A 19,596-nucleotide genomic window follows, 5' to 3' on the forward strand; every position below is an offset into this window, starting at 1 on the left:
CTGTGAGGTGAAGGGGGGGGGGGAGCCAGGAGGGGAGGTGGGGGATGCTGATGAGGGTGTCAGATTGCTGTAAATGTTGCTGATTTTGGTTTGGAAAAACGAAAGGAAGGAGTTGCACTGTTCGGTGGTGAAGGACGAGGTGGCGTTGTCACAGGGTTTGAAAAGTTTGCTGATGGTGGAGAAGAGACGCTTGGGGTTGCTGGAGCCAGACTGAATGAGTTGTGAGTAGTAATTAGACCGGGCTGCTTTGAGTGAATTACTGTACTGCTGGAGATAGTCTTTGTAGATTTGAAGATGGACTGTTAGTGTGATTTTCTTGTGTTGGCATTCAAGTTGACGTTTCCTTGATTTCATTTGGCGGAGTTCGGGGGTATACCAGGGGGCGGAGTGTATGAAAGAGACATTTTTAGTTTTTGTGGGGGCCAGTTCATTGAGACAGAAGGAGAGGGTGCTGTTATAATAGTCCACAAGTTCAGATGGGTTTTCAGAAAGTGGGGGGGGGGGAGGCAGACATCTTGCAGGTAATGGAGGCAGTGATTGCTGAAGGTGAGATGGATTTGAGGTTTCTGTAGGTTATTGTGCGTTTTTGCTTTTGGGCGGGGATGGGGATGTTGATATCCATGATGATGGCCAGGTGATCAGAGATGTGGAGATTGAGGCTGGACAGATGATGGATGGTGAGACCAGTGGAGCAGACCAAGTCCAGGATGTGACCACGGCTGTGTGTTGGGAAGTTGATGTGTTGAGAGAAGTTGCAGCAATGAAGGGTTTCCTTAAATTCAGAGGCATATTTGCAGGTCGGGTCATCAATATGAATGTTAAAATCCCCTAAGAGGAGAACAGATGGGGATATGGCAGAAAGCTGAGTGAGAATGTCAGAGAGGTCAGAGAAAAAGGAGGGGTTTGGCTTCGGGGGACGGTAGATGATGGCTGTGACCAGGGGAGTGGGACCAGAGAGTTTAAAGATCAGGTGTTCAAATGAAGAAGCATCAGGGATGAGGATTATGGTAGCTTTTATTTCCTTTTTGATAATAGCAGCTATACCACCACCCCGCCCTTGTGGGCGAGGTTTGTCAATGTATGTGAATCCTGCTGGGGTGATTTGATTTAAAGAAAAATAGTCCAGGGGCTTTTGCCATGTTTCGGTCAGATACAGAAAGTCCAGGTTATTGTCTTTAATGAATTCATTCAGAATGTGGCTTTTATTGTGGATGGAGCGTGTGTTGAGCAGGGCTGCTCTGAGGTGACGTTGCATTGGGGGGGGTTGTGTGGACCGGGGAAGTGGAAGGAGATTGGTCAGATTCACGTGTTTTTTGTTGTGATGGCGTAGTGTGGGCGCGTGACAGGACCGAATGGAAGGGATGGAGTGTGGAGACGTGGAATGAAATAAAAACTTACGGCCAGAGCCTCTGTGTGGAGGACGGCGTTTGCGGAGTATTTCGTTATCTGCGAGGATGTCCATGCAGTCCGGAGGCAGGCGGTTATTAAAGGAGTGGAGATCTGACAGGGAGTAGAGCGGCGGCATGATCCCGTGAAGTGGCGCTAGCACGGAGCTAGCTAATGCTGGGGACCCGGACAGCAGAGACCAGGAGCCGGATGACCGTAGAAGAAGGAGCGGTGTGAGTCCAGATAAAATGAGAGTGATAATCCACAGCATATGGAGAATGATTCCAGTGGTTTCCGGAGGAGAATCGTAGGAGGGGCTGACAGCCTGGTGCAGAGTGGGAGCCGGGTGACCAGCCTACTAGCTTGTTAGCTAGCTTGTTAGCCACCGGCTGTAGGCGGCAGGGAGAGACGATGTCAGCGGGGAAGCCGGCTGATCCCAGCGGGATGGGAAGACCCACACGAGCCGCGGAGTTAGGGTGGAGTTAGGCTGGAGTTAGGGTAGAGTTGGGGTGGAGACAGAATTGTTAGCTCGGCAGACTTCAGGGAGCCGAGGAGCATCTCGGTAGCAGCCTGCTAGGTCCGATAATGCTAGCTAGCTAGCGGGCTAGGGACCGATGAGCAGGAAAGAGCCAGCAGGTTGGAGATGACAACACATCTGATATTTTTGCTGATGACTGACGTTTCAAAAGTAGAGAGCCAGACAGGAGAGGTTCTAATCTGGACTAAAGAACAATATTTGGGGCGGAGAAGCGGCGAACCAACAACGCCAGCATCCTCGGCGACCCGGGAAAAATATAGGTAATGAGTAGGTATAGGTACGAACACAGGTAATGATGACTCGGGTTCGACTCCATAGCCGTGGGAACATGTTTCAAATGGGGGGTGCTGTGGGGATGACACCAGGGCTGGTTCTGACCAATGTGCTGCTAGGCAAGATTTTAGCTGGCAATGAAAAACCTCTACAAAAGACCAATACACTGCAAAAAGAGAAATATATTGACATGGTGGACAGCTTATATAACAAGGCTTCAAATGTATTATATATTATAACATGTTTTAAATTGGGGGGTGGACTTCACATCCTCTAGGGGGGTCCGGGGGGTATCCCCCCGCGAAGATTTTTTTATCATTTTAAAGTAAAATGCTTCAATCTGGTGCACTTTGAGCGCCCAATTAGAGACTGATCTAGGGGGTACAACTCTAAACACCCATATGAAAAAGATCGGTTTGCATTTTATTAATCAAATAAGTAGGTATGTGAACATTTCCAATAACCTACCATAGCCAATAACAAATACATGTAACTTATTTTATTTGTGTTGTTCATTCATATCTTATTTTACCAGTTAACATTTATTTATTTATGTATATTTTAAAATCTCTCCAGTTTTAAACGATATTTTTGGTTTACTGTCCTATAGTATACATTGCAATGATTTCAAACCTGTTTTTATTTATCCTAATAATTATAAAGGTGTGCCTTGGAAATATTTGTTTACATAAATTGTGATCAAAACGTTTGAGACCCACTGAGATAACTTCGACTAAAGTGAACTATCTAAGCCCTAAGAGTCCTTTACCTCACTGAGCCTCTCAGTCTGACAGGAGAGGACTCTCCCTCCACATTATTGTAGAAACAGCTTCTTATATCCGTTAGCGCAGCAGAAGCTAACAACAATCCCCGCCGGTACCGCGGTATCCCCTCTCTCTATCTCTCTCACTTTGGCTGTGAGCTGCGGGCGCCTGCTAAGCCAACATCCCCCACTTTCATCACTTACAGCGCCCATCGTACAGGGCAAATGTAACCGGGGTGAAAAGGTTGTTATCTTTACTTAATTATGAATGTTGTTACATCAAGGCTGAAAATTCGTTTTTTTTAAATTATATCTTGTGGAAGTGCAGATCCCCTGTCCTTCACCAGGGGGTGCTGCAGCACCCTCAGCACCCCTACTTCCCACGGCCCTGTTCGACTCTGACACTCCTTGGGTGACTTGGACTCGGACTCCACTACGACTCTCCCTTGGTGACTCGGACTTGGACTCGGACTCGAAGAGTGGTGACTCGAGAGTGACTTTGACTCGTGAATTGGTGACTTGACTACAACACTGCCATAGAGCCTTCATGTTCATGCTCCTAACATAATATAGCCACAATAGACCCTTCATGTTCATGCTACTAAAGCAGGGTTCCCCAATTATATTTACCAAAGGGACAATTTTTTTCAAGCATGACAAGCTAAGGGCCAAAATGTTATGTGTCACTAAAAGTTGTTTTACACTATGTACAGATGTTACCTCTATTATAATTGTTGTAGTAGTGGCAGTAGTAATTAAACAAACCCTGTGTTGAGAGTAAAGGAAAAATGCATCCTTGAAACAAAATTAGACCGAAATCAAACATTTATTAACAATAATAATAAATAAATGCTTTAACAAATACAAATGATTTTGCTGTGGTCTGATGGGGCATAACAATAAAACAAAAATAAAAAACAACAGAGTGAACTCTGATCAAATAGTCAGACAGGTCCACATCCAATTCAGCAAACACTGTAACACACACACACACTGGGAAAGACAGGAAGACAGAGAGAGTTTCAGTTAGTTACTTTTATAATGTCGTACCAAAACAAATAATAATAATAATAATATCAGGCTGTAAATAACAAATAGTATTGGGTTTTTTTAACTTTATTTTTAATATATTATTATTATTATTATTTATTTTTTAAATCTTTTTATTGGCTTTTTGACAGACATCACAGTTGCAATACATTAGGTACACACGTAGAGAAGATGGTCTGTAGGAAGACTAAATAGTTACCCCACCCCCCCACCCTCGCTCACCCTCACCCCTATGGGCTATGATCACATTATAAACAAGACATCAATCAAAAAGTTACAAAACACCAACATAAAAAAAATAATAATAAAAAAAATAAAAGGGGATAAAAATGACATGAAATACGAAGACCAATAACTGAAAATTACATAAAAATACAGATGCTTCTTCATGTTATTAGTCAGTAAAAATAAATACCAGGGAAATAATGGTACTGCAAGTTGCATGAGGAAACAGAGAAGACAAACAAAGCAATGGTCGAGATATTAGGGAGATAAGGAAAGGGGGAAGTGAAGGTCTTCCCCCCCACCGGGTTCATTCACAACTCATCAGCATCAGGGTTGATTGTCAGGTCATTGATTAGCAGTAGTAAGGGAGTCCAGGTCTTATGAAAGAGTGTCAGGGATCCTTGAAGTGAAAATTGTATCTTTTCGAGATTAATACACTGTAATAGTTCCTGTATCCACCTGTCATGTGTGGGCGGGGAAACGTGCTTCCACTTCAGAAGAATGGAACGCCTGGCCAGCAGGGTTGTGAAGGCGATGACCCGCTGGGTCGTGGTGGGCATGTTCTGTGTTGGGGGGATGCCGAACAAGGCAGTTAGAGGGTTAAGGGGTATGGGTGTGTTAAGGGCCTGTTCAAGGGTTTTGAAAATACTAGACCAGAATGCATTCAGGCTGGGGCATGACCAAAACATATGCGTGTGATTGGCAGGAGATTGCTTGCATCTGTTACAGGCATCGCTTCTAAGAGGAAATATTTTGGCTAGTTTAGCATTGGTAAAGTGAGCCCTGTGGAGCACCTTACACTGCATTAGACCGTGCCTAGCACAGATAGATGAGGTTTGCACCAAACGAAGAATGTCCCTCCACTTACTGTCAGATATGTCTACACCCAACTCACCCTCCCAGGACTCTTTTACCGATGTAGTAGAGGCTAGGTCAAAGGAGGCAAGTTTTCCATAAATAGTAGATACCAGCCTTTTTTGGTCACAATCAAGGGTGAGAAACTGGTCAATTCCTGACTCAGGGGGGCGGTTGGGAAAATGGGGAAATTGCTTTTGAGCAAAATGTCTAATTTGGAAGAAGCGGAAAAGATGACTATTTGGCAGGTGATATTTGGCTGACAAGGATGCAAAGTCAGAGAAAACCCCATCCTTGTAAAGATTACTGATTGTGACAAGCCCGTTACCAGCCCACATACGGAAGGTGGGGTCCGAGCAGGATGGGGAGAATGAGTGATTATTTAGTATTGGAGCTAGGATTGAGGCTCTGTGTAAGCCATGTTGCCTTCTGAATTGAAGCCAAATCTTAATAGTACTGGTAACAATTGGGTTGACTGAGATTTTGTGCGTCATTACGGGAAGTTGGGAGCAAATCACAGAGTGTAAGGAGCTAGAGGAGGAGGAGATCTCCATGTGAACCCATGGTGGGCTGGAGTTAGGAGTCTTGGGGCCAATCCAGTAAAGGAGTCGGTTAATATTAGAGGCCCAGTAGTAGTGACGGAAGTTCGGGAGTGCCAAGCCACCCTCCGACTTGGGGAGCTGAAGAATTGACTTTTTAAGACGGGCGGGTTTATCATCCCAAATGAACGCATTTAGTTGACTGTCAAGACTGGTGAAAAAAGATTTATTGATGTAAATTGGGATATGCTGGAAGAGATATAAGAATTTCGGCAGAATTACCATTTTAATAAGATTGACACGGCCAACAAGGGATAAGGGAAGGGAAGACCACCTAGATAGATCCGATTTGCATTTAGCCAAGAGTGGTTGAACATTTTTGGGAAACAGATCTTTAAAGGAGCTGGTGATGGACACCCCCAAGTATCTGAAGCCATCTGATGCAATATTAAAGGGAAAAGCGGTTGGGGGGAGTGTCTTCGCCAGTTGGTTTACAAAAAATAGTTCGCTCTTTTGGAGATTTAATTTGTAGCCTGATAAACGACCAAACTGCTCAAGGATTGACAATATAGGAGGGAGAGAGGACACAGGATTGGAGACGTATAGGAGAAGGTCATCCGCGTAAAGGGAAAGTTTGTGAACTATACCATGACGAGTGATGCCCTCAAACCCATTATGGCCTCTGAGCCATATAGCTAGAGGCTCGATGGCTAAATTAAACAATAGGGGAGAAAGCGGGCAGCCCTGGCGTGTCCCACGTTGGAGAGGGAAAGCAGACGATTGAATGCCATTTGTGTTTACCGATGCAGAAGGTGAGGCATATAAAAGCTTAATCCAAGAAATAAATGTTGAGTCAAAGCCACATTTTTCTAAAATGAAGAACAAGTAGCTCCACTCCACCCTATCAAAAGCTTTTTCCGCATCGAGTGAAACTATGACTTCGGGGACATTGGACGGGGGCGAGAAAATAACATTAAGTAGCCTCCTGGTGTTGAAGAAAGAGTGTCTCCCTATCATAAAGCCTGTTTGGTCAAGCGGAACTATAGAAGGTATCACGAGTTGGAGGCGGAGGGACAAAATCTTAGCCAGTATTTTACAATCAACATTTAGGAGAGAAATTGGTCTGTAGCTGCCACAGAGAGTAGGATCTTTATCCTTCTTCAATAGTAGAGAGATGGATGCCATGGACAGGGTTTGAGGTAATCTGCCTTCTTTAAGGGAATCATTATACATCCTTGCTAGAATTGGGGCCAAAAGAGACGAATATGCCTTGTAGAATTCGACTGTGAAGCCGTCCGGACCAGGGGATTTCCCATTTTGCATAGATTTGATGGCTTCCTGTATCTCTAAAGTAGAAATGGGGTCCCCCATTCCGCCTGCGTTAACTACGTCAATTTGGGGGAAAGTTAAGGAGTCAAGAGGATTTGGGTTTATTGTGCCAATTGTGGGGCATTCAGAAGTGTACAAATTATTATAAAATTCAAAGAAAGACTTGTTTATTTCAATCGGGTCAGAGAATAAATTGCCTTCGGGCGACTTTACTTTGGGGATTAATCTGGAAGCGTTAACTGCCCGAGCCTGTTGAGCCAGAATCCTCCCAGCCTTGTCCCCCTGTTCAAAAAAGCGCTGCTTAGTTTGCCTCAGTTGTCTCTCCACTACGCTCGTCATTAAAAGGTCATGTTCCAAATGTAATAATATGCGTTCTTTATATAAGGTTGGTGAGGGGGAGAAGGAATACGTTTCATCAATTCGGAGAAGTTCTTCCAAAATTGCCGACAGCCGAACCCTTTCATCCTTTCTTAGTTTGGAAACATACGATATAACCTGCCCACGAACATAGGCTTTGAGAGCCTCCCACACTGTTCCACAACTTACGTCAGCAGTGTCATTAATTTCGATATATAAACGAATCTGAGAGTTAACAAAGTCCTTAAACTTGTCATCTGACAGCAGGTGGGAACTGAACCTCCACAACTTAGCGGGAGTAACACTAAGAGGGAAGTGGATGTCAATTGATACAGGGGCGTGATCTGAGGTGGCTATAGGATGGTATTGACACGCGCTGGCAAGGTGTAGCAAGCTGTCATCAAGCAGAAAAAAATCTATTCGCGAGAATGTGTGGTGGACGTGTGAGAAAAAAGACAAAGCTTTACTTTGAGGGTTTTTAAATCTCCAAGGGTCTGAGATTCCTAATTGTGCTGCATAATTTGAGACTACATTGGCGGATTTTGAGAGAGTGCCAAGTTTAAGGGATGACCTGTCGAGATGCACATCTTGAATCAAGTTAAAATCTCCACCCACGATTATGCAGTGATTGTCTGCGTTCGGGATTTTAGCAAAAAGGTTCATAAAGAATTGGTCATCATCCCAGTTGGGTGCGTAAACAGAAACCAAAATTACAGGCATGCCCTGCAAGACACCTGAAACTATGACGTAGCGGCCATTATTGTCGAGAATAGTATTTGTTGGTACGAACATCACCCTCTTGTGAATAATAATGGCAGCACCTCTGGCTTTACTAGAAAATCTTGAGTGGAAGTAATGGCCCATCCACGCCCGCTTGATGCGAAGGGTGTCAGACGTTTTAAGGTGTGTTTCTTGTAAAAATATAATGTCCCCTTTAAGATGTTGCAATCGAGTCAAGACCTTACCAATTTTAATAGCTTTGTTCATTCCTCTGGTGTTCCAGGAGATCAGGCGCACACTTCTGCCAGCAGTCGTCATACTGTTAGTCATATGGGGAGTCTAATGAAGGTGGTCTGAAAACGTTGTGCTTCCCGAGGACTGAGGGGAGAGGAGTGGTGGGGGGGAAGAAGAAGACCGGGGAAGGGGAAAAAAAAGTACCAAAAAAACAAGCGAAGGCAAAAATAGACAAACCATAAACAAAACACAACCCATAAACCCAAATGTGACCATACCCGGCGCATCGCAAATACAAACCCTGACTGAGCGCTATAGCTCAAAGCTCAACAGCAGAACTTATCTTCCGGGGTCCCGTTCCCTATACTAAAAGCGGGAAGCCCATTGTAACACGGAAGAGTATCAAGTGAACAAACAAAAAAACAAAAAACTCAAGTGTATATATATATATGCATAAAATAGCAATTATACTAACATCCATAGATAGGTAAACAGCCTACCAATATAAGCATAGCAGGGGGCAATAAGGCACTGACATAGATCTCAAGTAACATACATAAATAAAATAAGGCCCAGAGATCAAGTAAAACAAAATAGAATTGCACTTTAAGGGTTAAAACCCATAGAAGGAATCAGTTCAAACAGCATTCAGAACAGTCCAAGTACCTGGGTCCCATGTAGTGTAAACAGTAGCAGGTACATTCATGTTCATTGCAATATCAGCACTAGGCTCAAACTATCAGTGCAAATACCAGAGCGGCCAAAGTGCATGTACAAAAAGTGTCCATGAAAGCAGAATACAAAAAAAAGTAATAATAGTCTCTTACTAAACGTCCCATCAGACGCGTGAGACTGATTCAGCGTCAGGACGAATGGATGCTATGTAGCATTTAGCCTCTGCCACCGAGGAGAATCTCTTCTTACCTCCCTCCTTCGATACGATGGAAAGCCTCGCAGGGAACAGCAGGGCTGGCTTGAGCCCTAGGTTGTAAAGCTCCGCCATCACCTCTCGGTATTTGTAGCGCTGTTCCATCACTTCGGGTGCGTAGTCCTCGTAGATGGCGATGGGCGTACCTTGGTATTGTAGCTTGCCTCTCCTGGCCCGGGCCTCACGGATAATATTCTCCTTCTGCTGGTACCTGTGGACGCGGATGATGACCGGCCGTGGCCTCTGTCCCGGCTTGGGCTTGTCGGTGAGTGAGCGGTGGGCCCTGTCGCACTCCAGCGGCGAATCAAGGACGCCCTCACCAAGGACCTCCATCAGCAGCTTCGGGAAGAATGTCGAGGGATGAGGGCCCTCAATGGATTCTGGCAAACCGACAATTCTTATATTGTTGCGCCGGCTGCGGGACTCGAGATCAGTGACCTTGGCCACCAGTTTAGAATTGCTGTCCGTTAGCGTAGCACAAGTAGCCTCCAGGGCTAACATGCGTTCGTCCTGCAAGTTAGCATTGGACTCGAGCGAAGCAATTGTCTACCACGGTCTGACACAGTCGCTTGGATTCGGTCTAGTTTGGCTTCAAGAGTTGAGATGGCAGACTTAAAGTCGGCAGAGAGAGCTCTACGGTGGTCTTCAAGGAGGCTAGCCATGTCCGCCATGTTGAGATCGTTGCTAGCTAGCTCGGGGCTATCGGTCCCGGCGGTTTTTTCTTTTTTGTTGCTTTTCGCCAATTTGGACGGCATACTATGGTGGCGTTGTGAGCCAGTGTGAGAAAAAGTTTTTAGAGAGTACTTGTCCATGGACAAGTGAGTTTGGCAATTTACTTGTCCGAATACATTTTTCACTTGTCCAGAATGGAAAATATGGCAACACACATGCTGCAACCTGCCTGTGAGACAGAGTCCAACCACACATGTCCAACACTATAGGCCTAATAATAATAATACATTATTTTCATAGCCTATAGGCGTACGCTTTTCTACAACTTAAAGAAGCTTGCACGCTTACACATGTCCTGCAATACACATGCTGCAGCTGCCCAGCTGCTCACTGTTTGTAAAAGTAAATAAATAGTATGTTCATTTCAATAATGTACTTTCTATACCCTGCTTCATAAACAATACTGACATCCCTGTGCTCCTCCGAGTCTGGGGGTCCGGGGATGTGAGGAAAACGCGAGGACACAGACAGGGAGGCTGTTTCACTTCATAAAGGAAATGGCGGTCAATATTAACAACACAGGAGCTAAAACGCTTAATAATCTTCATTACGTGTTAAAGAAAGAACATAAGAAAGTTTGACAAAGATGAGGCTGTTAAACGGGCAGCGGATCCGCTGTGTGTAGAAAGAGAGAGAGAGAGAGAGAGAGAGAGAGAGAGAGAGAGACGCTGAGCTGCAGCGATCAGCTGATCCGGAGCATAGAGAGAGAGAGAGAGCTGCGGTCCGCGGGGTTCGGCCTCGCGTCCTGTCCTCACAACTCTTATTAATCCCGGGACCTGACAATTGTTATTTGTTCCTACTCGGAACCGAGTTTTGCTTCCCAACCCTGCCACTGTGCTACACGTCCCGCCACGCCATGCCCCAACATTTCTAAACGAACAATGTCGGACACGGACAATTTGCGAATGAGTTCTGCCTTTTGTAAACTTAATTTGTCAATAATTTGTCAATAAATGAGGGCGAAAAACGTCACTTGTCCACCGGACAAGTCAATTACAAGATCTACTTGTCCGTTATTGTAAATAACACGTCCCGGACGGTGGGACGTGTGCTTTTTCGCACACTGTGAGCGGAATAATATTAATGTTCACTTGAATGTAAGTTAAAGAAAAGTTATGGGCTTCAGAAAAGTTACAGCACAAAAGTTTGCGGGAGCAGAACTACGCACGTCTCTACTCCGTCATGCCCAACCGGAAGTCCTTAATATATTATTTTAATGTTGTATTCAATTTAACCAGTTTGTGGGCTGTTGTTAAAAGCCCTGCATTATCCAAGGTTTTTTCTCTATCATATTAATAATTTGTTTTTAATTACGCTGCGTAGCATTTTATTTAGGAAATGAATCTACATATAAAATATAACTATAAAATGGTTATTTTTGTCTTAATAATTATTATACCACAATAGAATTGACAAATTGCAAAAATAAATTGATGTTGTTCACTCACCAATCAGTGAGAGAAGTGAGAGCGGTGGGATGAGGCAACCTGTCTGATGTTGGGCTTGTATTCTGTTGTGGCAATCCTGAGGCACTGTCCAAGATGTGCACTGGAGAGTCTGTTCCTGTCCTGGCTTTTGATAGCATTCATTGAAGAAAATCCTGATTCGCAGATGTATGTTGAGGGGAACATTGTGAGTAGGAACATAGCAATAGCTCTGGTGTTTTTGAAACGAGCTTGGGGAACCACGTTGATCCAAAAGTCACACACTGGTGCATCCTTGTGTTGAGCTTTCAGCAACTCAGCTTCCCATCTCTAAGACCTCCATCTGAAGAGCTCCCTCTTCTATGGAAGGCACCAGCCTTTTGGCCTCTCCATTCCACTGCCCGTCTGCTGACACAGAGAACGGCTGTCTGAGGAAGAGGAGGATGTCAGGTGAGATTTTAGGGGAGCTTTCAAATCGCTCCTTGAAGTTTTCTGCCAGTTTTGACACAAAATCCTTCATTACTGGATCTTCCGGCATTTCATTCTTCTCGCAGTGCTCACGCAGACGTGGAAAGTGCAGCTTCCTCCCATGAATATCTCTCTCCAAAAGGTGCAGCTTTGACCGAAAAGCTTCAACCGCCTCGTACATCTCAGCAACAGTGTGGTTCTTGCCTTGCAGCTGCAGGTTAAGGTGATTTAGATGAGACATGATGTCACACAAAAGATTAACATCTGCTATCACCTTGGTGTCAGTTAAAAAGCTCAAAAACTCATGGGCTTTTTGGCTGTGCAGGCGTGGTAAGAACGACACCAGTTCATCACTCAGGTCGCACACCCTCTCCAACACACAGCCCTTGCTCAGCCAGCGAACATCATTGTGTAGTAAGAGATCCTTGTGTTCAGATGACATTTCCTCTAGCAACGATCTAAAAAGGCGATGCTGCAGACTAGAGCTCTCACGCACAAAGTTAACCAGTCTCGTCACAGTATCCATCGTTTCTTTCATTTTTCCACACAGTTTTGCGCACAACATTGATTTGTGAATGATGCAGTGAAATGTCAGAAGCGCCGGGTTAACGGCGGAAAGCCTGCTTACCAAGCCTTTGTGCTTTCCAACCATCTACGGAGCCCTGTCGGTTACAACAGAGACGATTTGATTCACATTCAAACCCTTCTTTTCGAAGAACTGTGTCAGCTCGTGGAAGATTATTTCCCCGGTCGTGCGCCCGGGCAGAGTAAGCAAACACAGCAGCTCTTCCCGGAATATCTTCCCATCAAAAAATCGTACGAACACAGACAGCTGTTCCATGTCGGTTCGGTCACAGGACGAGTCTATGGCTAAGGATATAGCCTCTGTTTTCTTCAAATCCGTGAGTAGACTGGAAAAACACTCCTCCGCTAAAACCTCTACTCTTCTGGTTGCCGTGTTAGCCGACAGCGGCACCTGCTTTAATAGCTCTACAACCTTTTGTTGTTGTTTTTCATCATGATTTAAAACTTCATGAGCCATGTCTATCGCACACCGTTTAATTAACTCAGCATCAGCAAACGGCTTCTTGGCTCTAGCAAGCGTCCAAGAGACGTGCCATGAGGCAGCTGATGTGCTCTCTTGTGCCGATGTTGTTTTCGACATTGTGGAAACAGAATGCTTGTATGATGCAAGCAAACCTGCTATCTTTTGTGTGCGCTGGTCGGATTTCTCTGGATAGTTAGCATTAAAACTGGCAGCATGAATAGAGGTGAAGTGCCGCTTCAGGTTGTCTGATTTGATTACAGCTACATTCTGCATGCAAATCAAACAAGTCGGTTTAGCATTGACGTGGTCCGGTAAAAAAAAAACAATACTTCTCAGTCCAGTCAGTTTTGAACTGACGGTTCTCCTGGTCTACCTTCCTCTTCTTTGCGAATTCCATCCTGGGTTTGAGTTATCCACGGCCCGTTAGTGTCATGTTGGTCAATCGCTGGGCTGGGATGACAGGCGGCTAGCTGGCGAGCTATTGTTTATATGTGTTTGCCGCTATTCCAGGTGGTGACGAGTAAGTCAAGCGCACGAAGCACGTCTTGCATATGCACGCGATAAGGTCATGGGTCAGGTTTACGAGTGTCGTCGGAGGTCAAAATAAAGCGAAACCCCGGACGTTTTATTTTATGTTTTTATGTTATAACAAGTGGATGCCAGTAGATCATGGCCCGCGGGCCGCTAATTGGGGTTGGCTGTCCTAAAGTAATGTAGCCACCATAGACCCTTCATATTCATGCTCCTAACATAATGTAGCCACCATAGACCCTTCATATTCATGCTCCTAACATAATGCAGCCACCATAGCCCCTTCATATTCATGCTCCTAAAGTAATGTAGCCACCATAGACCCTTCATGAGTTTTCTTATCACTGGAGAAAACTGAATGTGAAGCAGATGTCATAAATGTTGCATTGCTGCAGAGCCTTGCAATACGTCATGATATACTTTATTGTCCCCGTAAGAAAAAAGTGGACTCTAGAGTCTGGACTACTTTCTTATAGATAAGACATAAACATATTTACACATTAATGTTGTACTAAAACAAAGACACCTATTGACTATGGCGACCTACCACAACTCTCTCGGCCAACATTTACTTTACTTACGCAAGTATATTTTAATTTTTTTTTATTTAAATGTACATACGGCATGCAAATAAATTGCCCTATTATTATTTTTTTATGTAAACATGACTTCATTTCCTGTGTAAAATGCTGCTAAAGATATTCAAGATTCCACAGAAATATAATTTCAGATTTTGATAGGAGCAATGAGTGTTTTGAACTCTGCGTGGTCTCTAAGAATAGATCAAACCATCAGAAGAATAGATGTGAATCTCACAGCCTCTAGAGGTCACACTTTAGATTTGTATTGTGAAACCTCCTGCCACCAGCAGGATCCCTTCATGTAGCTACATGTAACTCTGTAAATAGTCATAAGCTTTATTTGTCCAGCACTTTTTGCAACAGAAAATAACACATTCAATTTAAGACAGAGGCTAAAACACATTATCACACATGCAGCACGTTTACATAATACAAACATAATTCCCCAAAAGTATGGGAAGCAGAAGATTAAAAACAATAGATAACTCACTCAGTAAAACCAAGACAGAAAGAAGACACAATTCAGAAATACTAGGCATTTAGAAATATAAATGCAAAACGAAGGCCTATATAAATAAATACAGATCGTTTAATTGATCAAAGTACGTTTCCAGCGGTTTCACCCTCGTATAGTTTCAGGTTAGGTGTTTTTTGGGGGGGAATTTTGGGAATATTTGAAAAGCCTGCTGCAGAGGACCTTAGGGTTTGATCAGGGATATAACCGATAGACATAAAAGGATGCTAGACCATTCAGAGCTTCGTATACTAGTTGAAGGATTTTAAAATGTGTATTTGATATGTTCTAATTGTAGCTCATCCCTTCAGCATGATGTGATTTATACATTTCTGTCATCCCAGCTACTCTGCACTGAAGAAGGATGGCCAGCGCCTGTCTGTCCTGCTGAAGAAGGGCCACAAGGTGGAGGCCAAACCAGCGCGGGCTGTCACCGTGTACAACCTGACCCTGCAGGAGTTCACCGCCCCGCTCTTCACCCTAGGTCAGCACACGCTCTCTTCTTCTCCGCAATACTGACTTATGAATTTCTGTTATCTAATGTCATTTCCTTCTTTTTCCCTTTTGTATTTGTACTCTGACAGATATTGAGTGCGGTGGTGGATTTTATGTCAGAAGTTTGGTAGATGACCTGGGAAAAGGTGAGATTCAATCATTTACTCCTCAAGGCAAGTTTATTTATATAGCACCTTTCAACACAAGGCAATTCAAAGTGCTTTTACAAAAAGGAAAGACATTAAGAAAATGGCATTTAAAAACAGTCAAGATAATAAAATAAACATTAAAAAAAATACATGAATACAAGTTACAGTGCAGTGTAAGATAGGAATAGTTCAATTAAAAGCAGCGGCAAATAGAAAAGACTTCAGCCTGGATTTAAAAGTAGTCAGAGTTGCAGCGGACCTGCAGGTTTCTGGGAGTTTGTTCCAGATATTTGGAGCATAATAATTGAACTTCTCCATGTTTAGTTCAGACTCTGGGGACAGAAAGCAGACCTGTCCCAGAAGACCTGAGAGTTCTGGATGGTTCATCATTTAGCAGGAGGTCAGAAATGTATTTTGGGCCTAAACCATTCAAAGCTTTATAAACCAGCAGCAGTATTTGAGATCAATTCTTTGACACACAGGAAGCCAGTGTAAAGACTTCAGAACTGGAGTGATGTGATGTAGTTGACTAATCAATCAGAAACCAGCCTTGCTAACACCTGTGTCCCTGTGTGCTGCAGCTCTGTCGTCATGTGCTCATGTGAAGGAGCTAACCCGGACCAAGCAGGGCAAGTTCACCCTGGAGGAGCACGCCCTGCAGGAGGAGCAGTGGAGCCTGGAGCACATCCTGAGGGCCCTGCAGCCCTGCCCCGAGGCCCTCAGCTGAGCAGGAGGAGCAGTGGCCACATGGAGCATCTTCTGTCAAAAAGGAGCACGGCCGGACAATAAGGAGAGCCTACTCCTGGCGTTCCATACCAAAACAAAATCACAGCGTTTATTTTAAATTGTTAATTTCACAACTGTATCTGGACAACTCATCACCGCTGTTGTGTGACGGACTAGCATCAACCCTTTGGATTTTATAACGGGTTTGTGCTACAATATATTTTTTTTTAATAGTTTTTTACCATGTACTTCCACGAGAAGATTTTTGCTCTCATATTTGGAATGAAGGAGCTTCAGCGCTCAGTCCGACAGCCGCAGAGCAAGGCGACAGAAGGCAGCAACATCCAAGGTCTTCTCAGACCATCTGCTCAAATAAATGGGCCTTTTGCTCTTTGTAATGTCTCAAAGACATAGCCTAAAACAAGCTTCTACTGTGATGTCACCAGCTTTCTTCTGAAATGTACCGAAAATATTTTGGCATCATACCCACTCTCCTCATTGGAAACGATTGAAACAACATTGGGCACAGGCCCAAAGTCGAGACTCACCTGCTCAGCTTTCCAGTGAAGAGAACATTCCGTTAAACCTGTTTTACATAAAGAAACACTTGTGTGGTGTTTGTCACTCAGCAGGGTCGTTTGACAATCTCAACCACAAATGGCGCCTGATGCCACAGCCGATAATGGGCAAGTGATGTTGTTCTCTCCTGGGGAGCAGGTGGCACCTCGCAGGAAGCCTCTACCTGATTTATATGTTTGATCTGATGGGATGTTCAGTTAGGAAAAGGAACCTTTAGTAAAGCACCCGTTACCTCTTCTGTAGTACGACTGGAGAATACACTTACGAAGTGAATGGAAAGGGTTAATGCCTGCAGTTCGCTCTAAACGGTGCTCTTGAGTTAATTGTCATGCAAATAAAAACTATTTCTGTTGATCCAAACAATTTGTCCACGGTTTGTCCAGTTTTGTTTCTAACATCCCATCTGTGAGTGCCACATCTGTAAGTGCCACATCTGGAGTGGTGTGATTATACTGAATGTATAATTATTATTTTGTTCTGCACATGCAGATTACATTAAAATGGAAAGTGAAAACATTCTTCTTTGTTAAATTCTTTGATTTAGAAATACCAACATGATTTACAATAGAGGTTGAAGCATCACTCGTCTTTTCCGATGCGTTATTGGCTGACGCAGGGGAACGTCTGAGGCCCCCAAAACCGATGTCATATCATTTAGTTCTACAGCAGCTGGAACCACGGCATGGTCAAGGCATAGAAGACATGTTCTGTGTCGGTGTCTTGTTTCATATTTCTCTCAAAACGTTTTATTTTAGTTTAACTTTCTTTGTAATATCATAAGATCATAAGATCAGTGTGGAGCAAATACGGCACTATCTTTACTGGTGTCATGTTGTTTCATTGCACTCCCTCTTCTTCTGAATGCTTGAATGGCAGCAGTTTGTAAAGCACAGGAAGATATCCAGGCCAGGATTTATTTTGTTCTCCAGTCCAAGGACTTTGGGGGAAAGCCGTTCACCATCATTTGCAAGAGCACGTTCCGAACAAATTTGTAGTATCTAAGTAGTTTTGGGTTAGCTAAGTTCAGTGCATGGATGACTCCCTGAATCATTGCACAATCTCTCCCTACAGATCCAATGTTGTCCAGAATGATAAGTCCTTCGAAATCTCTATGTCATCATAGTGTCCAGTTTCTTCACCCCCCTATTGGAATACATACAGTATACGCTGCCCACAGTGGATGCCTCTTCACTGTCCTGTATATTTAAAGGAGATGGGAGAAAACAAAAATGGCATCTGATACTTAATTTGAATGCCTTTCTCCCCTAAGATAAATCTGGTCATATTACATATTTTTCTGAATGAACATACTGTATATATTTATGAGTAGTTTTTTTTTAAAGATATATTTATGTACCTATTAGCTTGTCCACAGCTGGTGGATCAGGGCGGTCTGCTGCTTTCCAAAGCATCACCTGTCATGGGGAGGGTATTACACTTTCGGTATATGTCATATAACTGGCAATGTTCAGAGATGCCAACCTTCTCTTGTTGTATAGAGCAGGGGTTCCCAAAGTGGGGGTCGCGAGACCCCAAGTGGGGGTCGCGAGATGATTATAAAAATGGAAAATAAAATAATTTTTTTTTAATAAAAAACAATTGATTAATTTTTTTCCAATTTTTTTTAATTATTATTATTAATAATAACGTTTGCATAGACATTTTCAGGGGCGGACTAGCCATCTGTATAATTTCCCCGCAACGAGGCTCCCCCTATGACAATCCACTAGCGCAGTGTTTCTCAAACTTTTTCATACCAAGGACCACTTAACCAATAAAAAACCCTCATGGACCACCTAACTCCACAAATATCCCAAAACAATAGGCCTGCTTATCCATTCCAACAGTATATAACAAATTACAGCCTAATAATGACAGCTTAACCTTCTCTATATCGCCTCGTTCACACATTAAATCAACAATACAAATAGAGATTGTATAAGCATTTAGTTCAAATGCGATTTAAAATCCTCTCAGGTTTTACACCTCTTATTATTAAATGTAGACTACATTTATTATGTAATATTAATTTAAACACGAGTTTATGTCCGAGCCAACAGACTCACAGATTGTTGGCTACTGAGAGATATGCAAAATGCACCGCATGTAGTTCGACACAAACCTCCGCTGTGGATTTTCAAAACAAAATACAATAAAACTATGGTCGCAGGCCCAAGTTTAACTCTATGAGGCCTGCATGGTCTGTCTACAAAATAAAAATAAAAAAACGTTTATGCAGCCCCGACAACAGCCTCTGATCATCAACAGACTTCATGCAATGCCTCATCAGATGCATATTAGATAATAATCTCTATCTCACTCCTAACACATCTAAATCTACTTTCAGCATGGATAAATGTTCATAAAATACATCCATTGTTTGTTCTATATGCTTCTTGAAATCCTAAAAAACACATCGTTTTTCTAGAACAAATTACAAATCGCCTGAAATTGGTACAAACAACCCGGCGGCAGACATACGTCTCTGGGCGGGCATTTGATTTACCAGGGCCGGCCCACCCCGAAACTTACATTTCCCGGGAAATCTGAATTGTCAACGGGAGGGAGGGGCTGTTAGACGCTCGAGATTTGTCAACGTGGGGGGTGAGGGAGGCGCTCGTGAATTGTTTTTACGGAAACAGAGGGGTTTGTACACAATGATGACGTAGAACGTATGCGCGCGCATTGTGGCAACAGAAGGATGGCAGAGATAAACAGCTTGTCAAGCTACGCAAGGGGATTATCAACTAAAGATCGTGAATGTTACCTTAACAAGTTGACTTTGACAAATGGTGTCCGACTTCCAGATCCGTGTTCTATTGATGAGTGGGTTGAAGACGTTAGCAAGTGGCCGAATATACAGTGGCCAGATATATATACCTGTACCCGAGCGTGTACACCAGAGAGAAATTACGAGCCTATAAGTCAGTGGATGCTTACGAATACGTTGTCTGTGGTCATGTACAGAACGTCAAATACCATGACATAGACTCAGAGTTTTGTATTTTGAGATCAGAAATTCTCCCTAGTCAAAGACAAGGACACAAGACAACGATGTATGAGGCTTGGGTCATAATCAACCAACGAGAAAACTACGTCCTCACAGCGAATTGCACCTGTATGGCGGGGTAAGTAGCCTATTATTTGGTGTT

General features: G+C 43.5%; 2 protein-coding genes across 3 annotated transcripts in view; both read left to right on the forward strand.

The window, feature by feature from the left end:
- trub1 (TruB pseudouridine (psi) synthase family member 1) overlaps nt 1–16,962 on the forward strand; it is a 40,188-nt gene extending 23,226 nt beyond the window's left edge. The window contains exons 6-8 of the mRNA XM_079658886.1: nt 14,840–14,979; nt 15,080–15,136; nt 15,721–16,962. Of these exons, the coding sequence (XP_079515012.1) occupies nt 14,840–14,979; nt 15,080–15,136; nt 15,721–15,866 (343 nt within the window). The 3' untranslated portion in view covers nt 15,867–16,962. The remainder of the gene's footprint in view (nt 1–14,839; nt 14,980–15,079; nt 15,137–15,720) is intronic.
- Nucleotides 16,963–19,337: 2,375 nt separating this feature from the next.
- hhex (hematopoietically expressed homeobox) overlaps nt 19,338–19,596 on the forward strand; it is a 32,709-nt gene continuing 32,450 nt past the window's right edge. For both annotated transcript variants that reach the window (XR_013804229.1, XM_079660519.1), the window contains exon 1: nt 19,338–19,572. The gene's annotated coding sequence lies outside the window, so the exon portion shown is untranslated. The remainder of the gene's footprint in view (nt 19,573–19,596) is intronic.

This window comes from Notothenia rossii (genome assembly GCF_949606895.1).
Source record: "Notothenia rossii genome assembly, chromosome: 11".
Classification (NCBI taxonomy): Eukaryota; Metazoa; Chordata; class Actinopteri; order Perciformes; family Nototheniidae; genus Notothenia; species Notothenia rossii.